Below are 18,193 nucleotides of genomic sequence, written 5' to 3'. Positions count from 1 at the left end.
ACATTAAGACACCCAATCCCTCGACATATCTCTGTGATCTACTAACCCTTTCCACTGACTGCCAACCCCAACGCCCTCCACCCTTTATAGGCCCGACCACATGATCTATAGTGAAGCAGCTGAAAATAAGAGTTGCCCTAAAGTCACAGGGGTCACAGCTGAGGTGTCGGTGAGCATGACCTCTGACCTCTGACTGTGTGTGTGTCATGCAGTAGTGGAATGTGACCAAGTATATTTACTCAAGTACTGTACTTAAGAATGAATTCAGTGTACTCGTACTTTACTTGAGTGTTTTATTTTCATGTCACGTTATACTTTCACTCCACTACATTTCAGAGGGAAATATTGTATTTTTACTTCACTACATTTATCTTACAGATTACACTTTTTACTTAAAAAAACATAAGAAAAGTAAAGTACAACAGTGAAATATGATGTTTTGTTGTTAGTTAATTAAGCAACGGTTTATACAAAATCAGTCAATATAAATCAGTCAATTCACAGAAAAGTAATGTAATTGCCAATTATTTTGAGAAGCATTTATGTCTTTGTATATATATTTTTTTAAGTATTTTGAGTTTTTAGGATCTTTCTTCTTCTTTTTAAGGTATTTTTAAGGTGTTCTATCTTTGTTTATTTTGAAGTTTGGAGTGTTTTCTATTTTTTTGAAAAAATATTTTGAATTTTGTTCTGATGTTTTTTTCTTTAAAGAAAAATTTAGTTTATTTTATTTTAAGGTTTTTCTTTTTTGTAAAATTTAGTATTTTTGGGTGGGGTATTTTTTTGTGTTATTTGTTTGTTTGTTTGAAGATTTTTCTGTATTCGATACTTTAGTTTTCATACTTGAAGTATATTTCCTGATTGTACTGACTTTTACTGAAGTAGCATTTTCAAAGAAGGACTTTTACATGTAACAGTATTTTTGTGCAGTTTTAACAGTACTTTTATTCAAGTAAAGGATCTGAATACTTCTTCTACCACTGGTTTTGTGTGTGTTTGCAGGGGGTGACAGCTGAGCTCACATGGAAGCACCAACAACTTTCAGAGATAGGTACATACACTCAGTGGTGGGTGCACAAAAAATCTGAAAATATCGCATGGTCATCATAACTAATGTCAAAAAATGCATCAACATATGAGTTTTCATTCATAAAGTCTTGCTCTCTGTGTTTTGGGGAGTTTGACCTATGGGATTTTACTGTTATGTAAGACTAAAAATGAGCAAATTCTTACATTTGAGGAACTAGACTCATCAAATAATTTTGCTTTGATTAAGAATGACCCAAAAAAAATAAATCCCCCACCAATCATTTCTGTCAGTTGACTAATCAAGTCATTGACTAATCTTTATAACTCTAAAATTAAAATTAGGGACATCTGTCTCTTTGGTAGTTATACTTTATGATATTTATATTTTTCTTGCTGATATTTTTAATATATATTGATATTGATTTAATTATTGTGTCAGTGTGTGCAGTTGATTTTTTTGTATGTGACTCAATTGTATTTGTCTTTAGGCCTCTCACGGAAGAGATTATGATCTCAATGAAGCTTTCTTAATAAACAAGCTACTTCAAAATATAGAGCCTTCCCTATACATACTGCATTATCATTAATATTCAAAACCACCAAATAATGATGTAACATCACATCAGATTTATACAAGAGGGACAGAGAAAATGTTCCAGAGATATGCTGAAAACATTTACATGAAAAGTACGATAATATAACCAATTATCGTACAGTTAATTATTTTATTTTATTTTATTTTATTTTATTTTATTTTAATTTATTTTATTTTTTGTCAACAATACAACAAAACAACTAAAAATATTCATCAGGGGATAGACCAAAAGCAGACCTAAAACGTAATTTTAAGTGTTTAACTTCCTCATTCTTGTGTTGTTTAGTGTGTAATTTCATACCATAAATAAAATTAAAATTTACAAAGATATTGTAAATCCGGGCAAGTGTTACGGATGATTGTATTCAAAGATTTTTCCCCCCATTTTTAAGACGTTTTTCCCTCCCTCGCTGCTGCGTACGTGCTGACGTCATTTTGCCGCGCACACACGGTTTTTCTCATTCACAAGGCATAGTCAGGCCGCATTTTACTTCCTCCTTAGTTACCACGGAGTTTCCGCCCTGTCGGTGGCGTCAGCGTCCATTCCTTTTTAATAGTACGTCGTAACAAAACGGAAATATTCCGCGCTTTCCTCGGGGATAGTTCACCAAAAATTGAAGAAGTTTGGCGGGAGCTCGTGTCCACCGGGGGTCTGTGCTGAAGAACTTTGAAAGGTATTTCTAACTTTGCTCGAAACGCAGCAGCCGTTGATAGTTGACGGGTTTCACGGTGATAGCCTAACGTTTTGGTAAGACCAGCTTTGGCGCGAGACTGTTCCGTGTTTACACTCTTGCTAGCTTACTGTGTAGCGCGTCACAAAAGAAACCAGCCTCTCTAGTTTGGACGAAAAGTATCTCGACATAAACTTTACAGCTGGAATATGAGTGCGTTTTAATATCTCTTACAGAGACACGAGGAATGTGGAAGTGCAGCACTGATAAGTTATCAACGTTAAACACGAGACTGAAACAGCACTTGCAATGTAACGTTAGCTAACATGTTACAGTTTTATAAGCTAACACTTGTTTTGTCAAATGTAAAATGCGATGCACAAAAGCAGGAGGGCTAACGTTACAGCAACGGGCATGCTAGTTGCATGGCAGCAGTATGTGCAGTATAGAAGGTTGTCTCTCACTCGATGGTATTTGTTATCAACCACATGACATTTCCGTTTTTGACATTAGTAACATAATTTAACAGTATATATACATTTTTAATATCCACTCAGAGGGAAATTCATCTTTGGCTTCTTATACACTGAAAAACTTTACAGACAGTTACACACATAAACACTTAACAGACATTCATACACTTAAAAACATTTTATCTGTCACGGGTTAAAATACATGAAATGTTGAATGTGGCGAGTATGTATATGTGTGTGTGTGTATATATAAGATTTGATAAGTATTCACTTCTTGCTGCTCCTTTTTGGACATGAAATACTAATGTTTGTTGATTATGTCTGATGGGCATGCTGGTGTTTTTTATTTTTGTTGTCTTGTTTGGATTTAAGCAATAAATAATTAGGGATGTGCGATAATATCCGCATGTCATCGGTATCTGCAGATATCTGGCCAACATTTCTGCAGATATGACAAACTGATGTTCTTTCTTTCTTTTTTTATGACAAAGTGAGCATGTACAAAACGTCAACTCTAAGTTGAACTACTTTTCTTATTTTGCACAATGAATGAATATCACATACATTGAAAAGCATTGTTTTTATGTCTCCATCTGCTGGTGGGCAATCATGACAACAGTATGACATATACATAATATTATACATATATATTTTTGATAAAGTAAAATGTGTCACTGTTATGAATTAAGCATTTTTGCAATATTGCAATATCTGTTTAAATAATTACAAACTGATTTTTACATTTTTTTTTTGCATATTGTGCAGCCCTACCTAGCGTGTCTTCTGCCTCCAATGTCTCTGCAGGCATGGATCATAAAAGACGCAATGGTGGCCCTTTCGTTGGCGGTGGCTTTCAGGCCAAGCGGGGTAAAACAGGTGGTGAATGGGAGGACAGTCCATCGCAGTTTGAAGAGGAATTGTCCATGTTTGAAGATGCCGAGATGGACGCAGAGGAGATGGAGGGGCAGGCAGGTCACGATGTCATCCCCGTGGGTGAGTGTTACAGATGAGCACACAATCATAGATAGCAGAAATGAATGTTTTTTCTGGTGCAGGAGGATATTATTAAGTTAAATGACCTGCAGACCTATATCAACACTGTTGTTAAAGTCTTTATGTCACACATGGATGCTTATCATTTTCTTAAACAAGAATGACTGCACACATTTTTGCTGCAGAACTTAGCTACCTGTAGAAAAATAACTGTTCATTTTACAGCTTTATTTATCTTATTTTAGGTGAGTACTTTGTGTGGCTGTTAGATCTAACAAATAAGTTTAAACTGATAATCTAATCATGCCTTAAGTATGTAAAGCATGCTTAGCTTGTCAGCTTTCCCATGACCCTAAAGGCTGAGCAGGTATAGCTAATGGATGGATAAGCAGCTTTACATTGTGAATAATCTGTAACTGTGTGCTAACAGTTAATGACAACTGCAGAACAAGATGATTATCATTCCAGGAAATTACCCTTATTCTGTTGGTTCAGTTTCTGACAATACTAATACAGTTGGCTCGGCTAAACCCATTGAATTAATAAATAATGCACTTTTAAAGTCTTTCTTACCACCTTGTTTCTTCAGGTGACCTCTTCTCAGCAGACCTTAACCCTCGCTGGCGGCGGCCTCCTGCCCCTCCACTGGACCCGTCATCTGATGCTTTGGTGTTTCAGCAAATTGATCTCGACTATTATTTAGGTAGTTATCAAAGGACTTTTGTTAAAGCTATAAACAAGATAACTTTTTTTTTTTATTGTTTAGATCTAAATGAGAGTGAAGGACATAATCCACCTGCTCAAATGTTGTTATGGGGTTCCCACAGAGTGGGAAAACACAATGCAAAGTCATGTTATATGTTATAATACACAGTCAAAATGTCCCTAATGGAATAATTTATGTTGTTTTTTTAATGGTCTTAAATTTTAGGCATTAAAAAAGTCTTAAATCTAACTTGCCTTAAGCTGTAGGAACCCTGTGTTACTGTATATGAGAGGAAACTGTCTCTAAGTTGGTTTCCACTGTTGTGTGCTGCAGGGACGACGGTGGCAGGCATGCCTGGTCAGTCACAGGGGAAAGTCCCGATCATTCGCATGTTTGGGGTGACCGACAGTGGCAACAGTGTGTGCTGCCACGTCCACGGTTTTGCGCCTTACTTCTATGTTCCTGCACCGAGTGGTGAGCACTTAATTTTTCAATACATGGAATCTGTTAATCTTAATATTTATATGACACATTTGCTCAATGAATTTGCTTTCAGTAAGTTACAATTAAATTTTTTCTCAGTAGAAGACATTTCTCTGTTTAAAGCATGTCATTTTTCTGCAGGATTTCAGCTGTTTTAGAGGGGATTGTTTATAATCATACAATGTTTTCCTCTTTGTACTTCCTCTGAAAAGGGTTCACGTCTGCTCACCTGGGTGAATTTAAAAGAGAGTTGAACTCCGTTGTCCTGAAGGACATGCGATCCAATAAGGACAACATCTCTGTGACAGTGTTGGCTGTGGACATCACCCGCAAAGAGAGTAAGTACACGTCGAGTCATCTTATTCATACTGCGCAGTTTAAAAACTAACAGAGGTTACACAGCAAAAAGGAAAAAGTAATGGAATTGATAAACGACACAAAGACTGACAAAAACACATATTGACATACTTTAAACACATAGAAAGCATCAGAAAACAGGTATTGTTTTTTTAGCCTGGATTTAAAACATTCAGTTTGCAGGTAATGTGCAAATGTTCATGTGCATTTGTTCCCTTAATATAAACTAATCAAATGATTGTGAACTCAGAGGGTTGATCATGGGTATAAAACACATTTGACATCAATTTAAACGCAAAGTGAAAAAGTAACTATGTGTTCATCATGATTCTTGAAATTAAACTTCTTGTTTTGTTTTGCCTGCAGGCATGTATGGTTACCATGGGAACCGCAGTCTGGATTTTTTGCGGATAACCATGGCGATGCCTCGTCTCATCGCCCCGGCAAAGAGACTGCTGGAACAGGGCTTCAAGTTCGGACCTTTCCCCATCCAGGGTTACCAGTCCTATGAAGCCAACATAGATTTTGAGATCAGGTGTGTGTATGTGTGTGTATGTGTGTGTTTGTGCTGTATAAAGCGGTGAAGGTGATTTGACAACAATTAAAAGCATATCCTCATCATCAAGTCAGCTGTGTGAGACTGCACACAGAATATGCTCGAGGCCGTGAATGAAACACACTGATTCGTCACACGTTATGTAAAATGTCGTGTTCTTGCGGTTGTCGGGCTAAACGGGCAGATTTGAGTCATTTTGTTGTCATATTGTTGGATTATATTCTATTTTCTCTGCTGACATCTACTACCATTAAAATCTTGCAAATTTTATTCTTGAAATGGCTCTGGGTCATAAAGTCATTGAGGGGGTTTGTTGCTATATGTGTTAGTTTTTAAAAATGGTTTTCTTAAAAAACAACTGATGAGCAAATACAACACGCCGTATTATTCAGCTTTCAGCTTCTCTGTGTTGTCAGGTTTATGGTGGACAGTGACGTGGTCGGATGCTGCTGGATTGAACTTCCCAAAAACAAATACAGAGTGCGTGAAGAGAAGAGCAGCGGGGACACAGATTCTCGATGCCCTGGCATGGTGGGTTGAGTTCACACGGCGGTGTCAGCGGTTTACTTCTTCCTTAGCGCCTTAGTATAAAATTTGTTCTGTCAGGCTTTTTCCAACCATCTTTACGAACTGACTCTCCCTGCTTTTGTTCTTTTAGGTGTCTTTGTGTCAGTATGAGGTGGATGTGGGATGGACAGATTTGATAAGTCACCCTGCGGAGGGAGATTGGCAGAGGATCGCACCGCTGAGGGTCCTCAGCTTTGACATCGAGTGTGCAGGAAGAAAAGGTGAGTTTATGTCTTTGTCTGTGGCATTCTTATCAGGCTGCTTGGAAACTATTACCCCTAACACACCCTTTCCTCTGCAAAATCTGATCATAACTGATGAAAGCCAACACAGAAATTTACTCTGATTACAACTTTCTTTCCAGGAATCTTCCCAGAAGCAGACAAAGACCCTGTGATTCAGATAGCGTCCATGGTGCAGCGGCAGGGTGAGACAGAGCCCTTCATTCGCACCGTCTTCACGCTTCAGTCCTGCGCCAGCATTGTGGGCTCTCAGATTTTGTGCTTTACACAGGAGAAACAGCTACTGCAGGTACGCACACAAGCTTCAGTAAGATACTATGAAATACATACATACATTTTCAGACGTGTTTTCCTCTGTCCATTTGCTAATGTTTTGTTGATCGTCTTTCATGTCATTGTGCGTCTGTGTTTGTCTCTGTGAGCAGAGCTGGGCGGAGTTTTTAAGGACGGTGGACCCAGACATCATCACTGGATACAACATCCAAAACTTTGACTTTCCATATTTGCTCAACAGGGCAGCTGCTTTAAAGGTTAGATGAAATCACATTCATCTATTCTGCAATACCAATACCTAAAAATCCCCTCATTAAGAGTAATGCACATAATACTTAAGCAGTAACTCTGGAAGAATGTATTTGTAATAAAAATGCTTCAGATTTCTGTTTGGAGTAAGACATTTCTTTTTCACCTTTTACTCAATAAAAAAACACGCTTTTTTCAATTGTTTCAGGTGAATTTATTTCCCTACCTCGGCCGAGTGCGTGGCATCAAGTCTGTCTTGCGAGACCTAAACTTCCAAAGCAAGCAGATGGGACGCAGAGAGAACAAGACCATTAACATGGAGGGCCGGGTTCAGTTTGATCTACTGCAGGTCAGCTTCAACTACAGCGAAAACCGTCATATAACTGTCACTATACAGTTAATGTGTGGTGCATTGCTTAAGGTAGAGTGTTTTCAGGAACTACAAACAGTCCTGTTGTTGCGTGTCTTTCAGGTGCTCCTCAGGGATTATAAACTGCGCTCGTACACTCTGAACGCTGTGAGTTTCCATTTCCTGCAAGAACAAAAGGAGGATGTGCAGCACTCCATCATCACTGATCTGCAGGTAAATTACAAAGCACTAAGAGAGTTGGTTGACATTAAAAACTGATTCAGTTTCAAACGGCCTCACCTGTTTTTTCTCTCCACCACAGAACGGCAACGAACAGACACGTCGTCGTTTGGCCGTCTACTGCCTGAAAGACGCCTACCTCCCACTGCGCTTGCTGCAGAAGCTGATGTGTGTGATTAACTACATGGAGATGGCCAGAGTGACAGGTGTGCCTCTCACCTACCTGCTCTCAAGAGGACAGCAGATCAAAGTCGTCTCTCAGCTGCTGCGACAGGTAACAAAGGCAAAACACACGGGGCAGTTATTGTGCGCCTGTCACAGATTTAACGATGGAAATTGTGTCTGTACATGTTTAGGCCATGAAACAGGACCTGGTCATGCCTGTTGTAAGGACAGAGGGAGGAGAAGACTACACTGGAGCGACTGTCATAGAGCCAGAGAAAGGGTATGTATACATCTGCCCTCGGTGTGGATGGTTTTGTAGATGCAAACTTTATTAACACCTTTCCATCACATCCTTCTTCTGTGTAGGTATTACAGCGTTCCTATCGCCACCCTCGATTTCTCCTCCTTGTATCCGTCCATCATGATGGCTCATAATCTGTGCTACACCACCCTGCTGCAGAAGGGCTCAGCAGAGAGACAGAAGTGAGTGGAGCGTTTCTTGTGTTTGTGTTTGTGTGTGTGTGTGTGTGTGTGTGAGAGAGAGAGAGAGAGAGAGAGAGAGAGATTATCTTGAAAATCCACAACAAAATGGCTTTAGTTTTGTGTCAGTCTGCAAGTTCAAACTTGGCGAAGTGGAAAAAAAGTTATTAAGTTACAACACATACAGGAAATAGTCAATTCTGATAGATATTTGTACCTGACAGAATGAGCTAATCTACATTTATACAGCATGTAGATATTTATACAGGTGATATTTCATTCTGGCAGATATCTGTGCCTGACAAAATGACCTACTCCAAAGCTATACAGATAATACTCTATTCTGGTAAATAATTGTACCTAACAGAATGACCCGCTTCAAATTTAACTACATTAATACCTAAGTAGTCTATTCTGATACATATTTGTACCAGACAGAATGAACTACTCTACTTTAGATTACATTTATACAGGTTATACTCCATTCTGATAGATGTTTTTACCTGACAGAAAGACCCACTTTAAATTAACTACATTTATACAGCTAGTGGTCCATTCTGATAGATGTCTGTATTTCATAAAATGACCTATTCTACATATCTGAAGCGGCTGTGTGTCTTCAGTCTCTCACCAGAGGACTTCATCAAGACTCCAACTGGTGATATGTTTGTGAAGAGCTCTTTGCGTAAAGGACTTCTGCCTGAGATCCTGGAGAACCTGCTGTCTGCCAGGAAGAGGTTTGAATAATTCAGATATATCACAAAATGAAAGTAAAAAAAACTGAAGTAAAAAGTTAGCAATTGAAAATACAGCTTCAGTCCCATGATGTTTAAAAACTTAACTTGCTGCTAAGATTACAAGATTATAAGATTACTACAAATTAGGTTTAAAAAAAACAAAAGCACGAAACTTAATCAGTTAAGATAGGGCTGCCTTATTTCTGCAGATGATAAAAAAAAGACTGTGATGTGCCTGTAAATCTGTCAGACCTTCTCAGTGTGTCCCACCGTCTGTCCACAGGGCCAAAGCAGAGCTAAAGAAGGAAACGGACCCTTTCAAGAGGCAGGTGCTGGACGGTCGACAGCTGGCCCTCAAAATCAGCGCTAACTCCGTCTACGGCTTCACAGGTGCTCAGGTGGGCAAGCTGCCCTGCCTTGAGATCTCACAGGTGAGTGCTTGACTCTGGGTCCCGTGATGGTGTCAGAGTTCAACTGAAATTACATTTAGGTCTGCTACAACATGTCTGCCCTGTAAATAACATGTCCTGCGTTCTCTTAAAAAGAAAGAATTTGATGTTATTTTTGTTTTATGATTATTTCGATCAGCAGAGCAGACGGTCACAGCCGCCTGCGACGCAACACAAGACTTTGAACAACACATGAGTTTTCCTGCTAAAATCTACTTCTTATCTAACTTAAAAACATGAACAATTTTTCTCTTGCACTGAAGTAACTAGGCAATCTTGTGATACCTAAACAAATTGGCTTGATTGTTTTTTTTTCCAAAAACATGGACAGAGGGCAATGTGCAAATTCCCAAGAAAAGGCCAACAAAATAGCAAGAAATTAATAAAAGGTACAAGAAAATTACATGCAAATAAACAAAAAAAAAAAAAAGAAAAGTAACAAAACAGCAAAAACCAAGAAAATGTTTATTTTTTTTCTTCAACATAATTTGAAATATATAATTAGGATAATTATAAATATAGTTTTGCCCCTTGGCTAATTATCAGATTCTTTACTTGTCAACGTTTACAAATTTATTGCAGATCATTTTTTGTGAAATTACTCATCGTGGTTTTTCCTCAGTTTTTTGAAGACATAAAACCAGTTTTCTTAGAGGTTTTGATATTCGTGACAGCCGCATGAACACAGAATACTGATCCAGGTTTTAAAGGGTTAAACGAGTCACCAAACTAACATTCACAAGGGAAAAGTACACTGCTAACATTAGGTTGTAGGCCAGGTATGGCACATAAAGAAATCCAGACGTCACTCTGGTCTGGTTTGCTGCTGGTGTGAGAATCACTAACAGCGTCTGTCTCTAAACACATCAGATGTTTAAAATTCTGTCCCGATACAACTGCTTTTCTTTCCTGCTAAATGAAGTTGTCTCCACCTGACTCGTTGACACTCTTCCCACTGTGCTGCACAGATGTGAAGTCAGAGCATAGACGGTGAACAGCAGAGATGTAGAGCAAAGATTAGCATTGAGATAGAAACCACAGAACAGGTGGAAATCACAAAGAACTACAGAAAGTGTAAAAATGAACCAGAACAGACCGTTTTTTTGGAACGTTGCCTCACGTAGTTACACAACACCCTCACAGAGAGCTCAGAAGATAACTGCTTTCTCAGTGCCAAACCTTTTCCCAGCTATTGAAACTCATGACCTGTAATGTGTCTAATTATGCTCCAATGAAAGCTTTTTCCAACACCACAGATCATTTTTGTTTCCTCCTTTAGAGTGTCACTGGTTTCGGAAGACAGATGATCGAGCAAACCAAACAGCTGGTTGAGTCCAAATACACCATTTCCAATGGTTACCAAGCGGATGCCAAGGTGAGAAATATAGCTGCGCCCACCAGCACTGACCCAGATACCTCCCTCCTCTGTCTCATTTTGTCCTTTTCTGCTCGTTAAACAAATATGAGTTAACATATTATCTTCATTTATTCAAGAAAAACTGCTGTGGAGTTTTGAGCTGACTAAAGGTGTGGAACCAAGCGCCTCCTTGTTTCCAAGTATTTTAAATGTTATTTTGAATGATTTTTAAAGGTCATTTATGGGGACACGGACTCTGTCATGGTTAAGCTTGGTGTTGCCACGGTGAAGGAAGCCATGGATATCGGGACAGAGGCAGCAGAGTGGGTATCATCCCATTTCGTAAAGCCCATCAAACTGGAGTTTGAGAAGGTAAAATTTTTGTCCACTTTATTTATTAAAGCACTTATCCCTGTAATTTTTCTGTTAATTAGGATGGTTAGAGTGGGTGGAGGCATCTCAACACTGGAGTAACAGAAAAAAAACACTAATGTTCTCATGTAGTAAGAAGAAGACAAATTGTTGGCTGAGACAGTGATTTTATTGAATTTTAATTTGAACTGATCTGAAAGGACAAGTTAGACATGCAACAACGCTTCTATCCGATGCATGGCTTTGAAAATCAGCCAACTGAGGCACAGTTTGGGACCACAGGAGTGTTGGAACGTTTTCTCAGCTAATGCAGGCTTATATTATATTTGTCATTTCCTCAGGTGTACTACCCGTACCTGCTGATCAACAAGAAGCGCTACGCAGGTCTCTATTTCTCCAGCAGTGCAGACACACATGACAAGATGGACTGCAAAGGTATTGAGACGGTCCGCAGAGACAACTGTCCTCTGGTGGCTAACCTCATCAACACTTGTCTGCAGAAAATCCTAATAGACAGGTACACACACACACACACACACACACACACACACACACACACACACACACTGTATTTATTTCATTATTAGCTCATCTTGTAATAATTTGCCTTTTCAATGTCTCATATCTTAAAGATCTTGATTTGGCTAGTGCTTTTATTTTGGAAGGTGAAAAATAGATGTTACTCAGAGCTTAGCCTTGCAACGCTTACATTACCTAAGGTCAGTTTTGGCGATCAAAACTTGCTAAAAGTACTGAATGAGCTCAGCCTGGTCATTAACAGGACTGCTGTCAGTTGCCTGGTGCATGCTGGTCATTATGCTCATGAACACAGAAAGCTTTGGGGCGCTTGCTTTGTCAGACAGACGCAGCTAACTTCAGTTACATGACATTAAAATAAGATAAACGTGTTATCTTGCTTTGTTTTAACACATTTTTACATTAATGTACAACCATGTTTCACAGTGTATTTAATCAATAAAATAGACATATTGCAACCTATATATGAGAAACAGGGACAGTTCAGGAGTGGTTATGAATTCTTTCAAATCTCACAGCTTTCTTCATCTGTTGAATGATTGACTGATGTTGGCTCCAGGCCCCAGTATCAGCATTATCAAACAGAAAAAATACAATCTCGTCATGCTTCATTTTAACTAGTTAATGTACTCGTCATTGTGAAACTGCCTGTGAAAATGTAAACATAGGCTCAATAAAATAATGAACCTTGTACCTGTAGGTACAAGTTAATGCTACAGTACAAGGTTGCATAATGAAATGCTGTAGTAGTGGTGGTAGTAGTAGTAGTAGTCCCTTTATGCTTCCTACTAAAATATTATATGACAGTAATAATAAACTTGCATTGAAAAAGTCTAATGTCTGATGTACATCCATAAACTCTGTCTCCCGTCTATAGTGAAGGATAGCTTGTGGGTTATGATGCTGTTGTATTACACACAGTAGTAGACAAAATGTGTTTCCATAGCAACATAAAATGTCTAAGTGCAAAAATGACTACATTTTCTGTAGGGTTAATTTTACCCACTGGCGCTAAATTGCCATTTAAAACAAAAAACAAAAAAACACATCCAGCTTTATCTTCACCATTATAACGGCAGGGGGTGCTGCATAACACACTTTCAGGAAAAGTCACACTCTTGGGGACTTGAATGTTTTATTGAAACAAAGTTGAATACACTTTAAAGAAAAACAGCTGTGGGTAAGTTTAACCCGTTGGCAATCCTAGTGTAAAAGAAAAAGTCAGTCTTCTTGCAGATGGTTTTGTTTGTTGTACAGAAGCATCAATATTTAATTGAGACTTTTCCAAAACCAGTTAAAAAAGTCCTTGTAGCTGTTTTTACGAACTCCATGATCCTGCAACTATTTTATTATATTTTTAGCTTCCAGAAAGGTCTAAACTTGATATGCGGATGTTGAGCTCACTGTGTGGCTTGTTGTGAGGTTTAATCTTAATTACACTATGAGCTGTTAATTCATTGTAAGAGTTAACAGCTGATGTGGTATTTTGCCAGGGATCCCCAGGGTGCTGTGGCTCACGCTAAAGAAGTGATCTCCGACCTACTGTGTAACCGCATCGACATCAGCCAGCTTGTCATCACCAAGGAGCTAACACGAACCGCTCAGGAGTACGCTGGCAAACAGGCACACGTGGAGCTCGCTGAGAGGTCTGAAAACACTGAGATTTCAAATAAGGGAATTTATGTGTGATATGGGTAAACTGACCCTTCAATACTAATGTTTTAAAGGATGAAGAAAAGAGATGCTGGCAGCGCCCCGCACCTGGGAGACCGAGTGCCATACGTCATCATCAAGGCTGCAAAGGGAGTCGCAGCATACATGAAGTCAGAGGTCTGTGGCGTTGTCGTTCATTGTCTCTAAATAAGGACGTTTGATTTATCTGTGCATCTTTTTTTTTCATATAATATGTGTTTAATCCAGATGATAATCCCAATTCTTCCACGTGTTCCTCTAGGACCCGATCTATGTGCTGGAGAATAACATTCCCATCGACACACAATACTACCTGGAGCAGCAGCTGTCCAAGCCCCTGATGAGAATATTTGAGCCCATCCTCGGAGAGACCAAGGCAGAGAACGTCCTGCTCAGTAAGTCAACAAACAAACACAATCTTATGATTACTAGGATTCCCACAGTCATGGAAAACCTGGAATAGTTTTGGAAATTCATAATGCCATTTTCTGAGCCTGGTTAAGTCATGGAATTTTGTGTGTAATTAAATAATTGTAACAGAACTCTTCCATGGATAACTTTCATTCAATAATAAACATTTTAAGTGAAGTATACCACACAGTTCTGTTCAAACACTGTGAATGGTCATCCAATCTTATTACAGGTCCTTAAAAAGTCACAGAAAAGTTTCAAAATTTTGTCCACAAAAATGTGTGGGGACCCTAATTTAGACAATTAGCTGATATGTACTTCATTCTCGGTTACTTATGTGAGTATAAGTAAAATGAGAGGTTTGTTGATTAACACAAAATTACAAACACAGTCAACTGCGTAATCTATAAATTGATAATAAAAATAATTAGCATCACGGCTTTTTGCGTACCATGCAAAAAGTCTAATAACAACCAAAACATATGTCAAAGCTGCACAGTTCAGCCAAAAAACTTAACAGAAAAACAAAATAGATGTGCTAGTTATGTGTTACCTTCTTTTGAAGCTTTAAAACTCATCGTTTCTGTTGATTTTCTGGTGTGTTTTTAGAGGGCGACCACACGCGTTGTAAGACTGTGTTAACCTCAAAGGTCGGGGGTCTCATGGCATTTGCTCAGAAGAGGAGCACCTGTATCGGCTGCAAAGCTGTGCTCAAGACGGACGGTGTGTGTGCTCAGATATTTTTTCCTATCTTGTTACCCACTTAATAAGGTTAGGTGCAACCTTTTGGGTGGGAGCTGTGTTGAATACCTGCATGTGTGTGACATCTAACATTTGTGCCATTGCAGCGGCTGTGTGTGACTTCTGTAAGAAGAAGGAGTCTGAACTGTATCAAAAAGAGGTAGGCAGGAATACAGATGGCTTCATACTGTTGGTGTTGTAATTAACAGATAATAGAAAACAGATAATCGAGTTAATGTCTAAAAACAAACATTACTTTCCCTTGTCATGTTTGATAAATTACTAACATCTAGGTTGTAAATTACAGATCTTTCACTTGAACACTCTGGAGGAGCGCTTCTCCCGCTTGTGGACTCAGTGTCAACGATGTCAGGGCTCCCTCCATGAGGATGTGCTCTGTACCAGGTACATATACACTCCACATGCACATTTTTATTATAACTGTTTATAGCACAGTTATGGCTGAGCACACAGTAACGCTGTCCCTCCTGACTCCTTGACAGCCGCGATTGTCCCATTTTTTACATGAGGAAGAAGGTCCAGAAAGATCTGGATGACCAGAGCAAGCTGGTGAATCGGTTTGGATGGTGAGAGGTGCACATGCCTCAATATGAATGACCATGGACTCCTATTTCACTTTTTTATTTTTCTATATCTTTTGATGCTTGTAAAAATGCATATATATATATTACACTATTTCTATGTTTTCGAATATGAATAATCTGACAAGTAGTGTTTTTGTAAAATAAAATCCCAAAGCAAGATAAAACTTTTTGGGGTCTTATGTACGATCCTTATTTAAAAATTACTGCAGTAATTTGAAGTGACTTAATTAACATACCGGATGCTGCAGTATGTGGTCAAAAATGACGCAAAACTTCATAGTAAGACATGACGACAAAATGACCTAAAATGGCACAAAAAAATGTGATCCTATAGTATGTTGTCCAAAATGACATGAAAATGTCCACAATTGTATGAGAATGTGATAGTACGGTATGTCGTCCAAAATGGCATAAATATTTCCAGTGTCAAAATCACATAAAAATGGCTAAAAACTACATAGTACAGTTTGTAGAGACGCGTCATAGTATACAAAGTGGGAATGTAGACCAGAAAAGGCCAAAACCCCTAATTTATCATGTCCAAAAAATGGCGACCAAGGCAATAGTATAGTATGGCGAAAAAAGTCAAAAATTTACCGCTCCCAAAAATGGATGAAAATGACAAAGAATAGCTTGTAGAGATGTGTTATAACATACAAAGTGAAAATAAAGGTAAAAGAAGGCTAAAAACCTCAGAGTTTAGCATGTCCAAAAAACGGTGACCAAGGCAATAGTATAGTATGGCGAAAAAAGTCAAAAATTGACCGCTCCTAAAAATGGTTGAAAACAACATAGATTAGCTTGTAGAGACGCATTATAGTATACAAAGTGAAAATAAAGGACAAACACGGCCAAAAACCTCATAATTTAGCATGTCCAAAAAATGGCGACCAAGGCAATATAGTATAGTATGGCGAAAAAAGTCAAAAATTGACTGCTCCTAAAAATGGATGAAAACGACAAAGAATAGCTTGTAGAGATGCGTTATAGCATACAAAGTGAAAATAAAGGTAAAAGAAGGCTAAAAACCTCAGAATTTAGCACGTCCAAAAAGTGGCGACCAAGGCAATAGTATAGTATGGCGAAAAAAGTCAAAAATTGACCCCTCCTAAAAATGGCTGAAAACAACATAGATTAGCTTGTAGAGATGCGTTATAGTATACAAAGTGAAAATAAAGGTCAAAAACGGCTAAAAACCTCAGAATTTAGCATGTCCAAAAAATGGCGACCAAGGCAATAGTATAGTATGGCGAAAAAAGTCAAAAATTGACTGCTCCTTAAAATTGCTGAAAACAACATAGAATAGCTTGTAGTGGCGTTTTATAGTATACAAAGTGAAAATAAAGGTCAAAAACGGCCAAAGACCTCAGAATTTAGCATGTCCAAAAAATGGCGACCAAGGCAATAGTATAGTATGGCGAAAAAAGTCAAAAATTAACCGCTCCTAAAAATGGATGAGAACGACATAGAATAGCTTGTAGAGACGCGTTATAGTATACAAAGTGAAAATAAAGGTAAAAGAAGGCTAAAAACCTCAGAATTTAGCACGTCCAAAAAATGGCGACCAAGGCAATAGTATAGTATGGCGAAAAAAGTCAAAAATTGACCCCTCCTAAAAATGGTTGAAAATGACATAGAATAGCTCGTAGTGGCGCGTTATAGTATAATAAGTGAAAATAAAGGTCAAATAGAGCTAAAAACCTATTAATTTAGCATGTCCAAAAAATGGCGACCAAGGCAATAGTATAGTATGGCGAAAAAAGTCAAAATTTGACTGCTCCTAAAAATGGCTGAAAACAACATAGATTAGCTTGTAGAGATGCCATATAGTATACAAAGTGAAAATAAAGGTCAAAAAAAGGCCAAAAACCTATTAATTTAGCATGTCCAAAAAAATATAGTATACAAAGTGAAAATAAAGGTCAAAAAAAGGCCAAAAACCTTTTAATTTAGCATGTCCAAAAAATGGCGACCAAGGCAATAGTATAGTATGGCGAAAAAAGTCAAAAATTGACCGCTCCTAAAAATGGTTGAAAATGACATAGAATAGCTCATGGTGGCGCATTATAGTATACAAAGTGAAAATAAAGGTCAAAAGGGCTAAAAACCAATTAATTTAGCATGTCCAAAAAATGGCGACCAAGGCAATAGTATAGTATGGCAAAAAAAGTCAAAATTTGACCGCTCCTAAAAATGGCTGAAAACAACATAGATTAGCTTGTACAGATGCCATATAGTATACAAAGTGAAAATAAAGGTCAAAAAAAGGCCAAAAACCTTTTAATTTAGCATGTCCAAAAAATGGCGACCAAGGCAATAGTATAGTATGGCGAAAAAAGTCAAAATTGGCCGCTCCTAAAAATGGTTGAAAACAACACAGAATAGCTTGTAGAGACGCGTTATAGTATACAAAGTGAAAAATAAAGGTAAAAGAAGGCTCAGAACCTCATAATTTAGCACGTCCAAAAAATGGCGACCAAGGCAATAGTATAGTATGGCAAGAAAAGTCAAAATTGGCCGCTCCTAAAAATGGCTGAAAACAACATAGAATAGCTTGTAGTGGCGTGTTATAGTATACAAAGTGAAAATAAAGGTCAAAAACGGCCAAAGACCTCAGAATTTAGCATGTCCAAAAAATGGCGACCAAGGCAATAGTATAGTATGGCAAGAAAAGTCAAAATTGGCCGCTCCTAAAAATGGCTGAAAACAACATAGAATAGCTTGTAGTGGCGTGTTATAGTATACAAAGTGAAAATAAAGGTCAAAAACGGCCAAAGACCTCAGAATTTAGCATGTCCAAAAAATGGCGACCAAGGCAATAGTATAGTATGGCGAAAAAAGTCAAAAATTAACCGCTCCTAAAA

The 18,193-nt window shown here is 38.2% G+C and overlaps 1 protein-coding gene across 1 annotated transcript; it reads left to right on the top strand.

Moving 5' to 3' along the window:
• Positions 1–2,226: 2,226 nt before the first annotated feature.
• Positions 2,227–15,477, top strand: pold1 (polymerase (DNA directed), delta 1, catalytic subunit). Its single transcript, XM_042504939.1, has 27 exons — positions 2,227–2,298; positions 3,573–3,761; positions 4,351–4,464; positions 4,801–4,941; positions 5,163–5,288; positions 5,674–5,842; positions 6,280–6,394; positions 6,522–6,651; positions 6,795–6,961; positions 7,098–7,202; positions 7,403–7,543; positions 7,667–7,777; positions 7,866–8,057; positions 8,140–8,228; positions 8,315–8,431; positions 9,052–9,165; positions 9,449–9,596; positions 10,894–10,989; positions 11,206–11,343; positions 11,685–11,860; positions 13,374–13,526; positions 13,608–13,710; positions 13,835–13,967; positions 14,593–14,706; positions 14,832–14,884; positions 15,032–15,129; positions 15,228–15,477. The coding sequence occupies exons 2-27, from the start codon at positions 3,575–3,577 to the stop codon at positions 15,313–15,315; spliced, it is 3,318 nt and encodes a 1,105-aa protein (XP_042360873.1). The 5' UTR covers positions 2,227–2,298; positions 3,573–3,574; the 3' UTR covers positions 15,316–15,477.
• The last annotated feature ends 2,716 nt before the right edge of the window (positions 15,478–18,193 follow it).

The sequence above is a fragment of the Plectropomus leopardus genome, chromosome 17 (assembly GCF_008729295.1).
Source record: "Plectropomus leopardus isolate mb chromosome 17, YSFRI_Pleo_2.0, whole genome shotgun sequence".
NCBI classification, from domain to species: domain Eukaryota; kingdom Metazoa; phylum Chordata; class Actinopteri; order Perciformes; family Serranidae; genus Plectropomus; species Plectropomus leopardus.
The sequence above is the reverse complement of the archived record's forward strand: the minus strand, read 5'-3'. Positions and strand labels throughout refer to the sequence as shown.

Coding starts and splice junctions, on each gene's coding strand:
- pold1 (XM_042504939.1), top strand. CDS start 3,575: ATGGATCATAAAAGACGCAATGGTGGCCCTTTCGTTGGCGGTGGCTTT. Junction 6,962..7,097: donor AGGAGAAACAGCTACTGCAG/GTACGCACACAA, acceptor CTCTGTGAGCAG/AGCTGGGCGGAGTTTTTAAG. Junction 7,203..7,402: donor ACAGGGCAGCTGCTTTAAAG/GTTAGATGAAAT, acceptor CAATTGTTTCAG/GTGAATTTATTTCCCTACCT.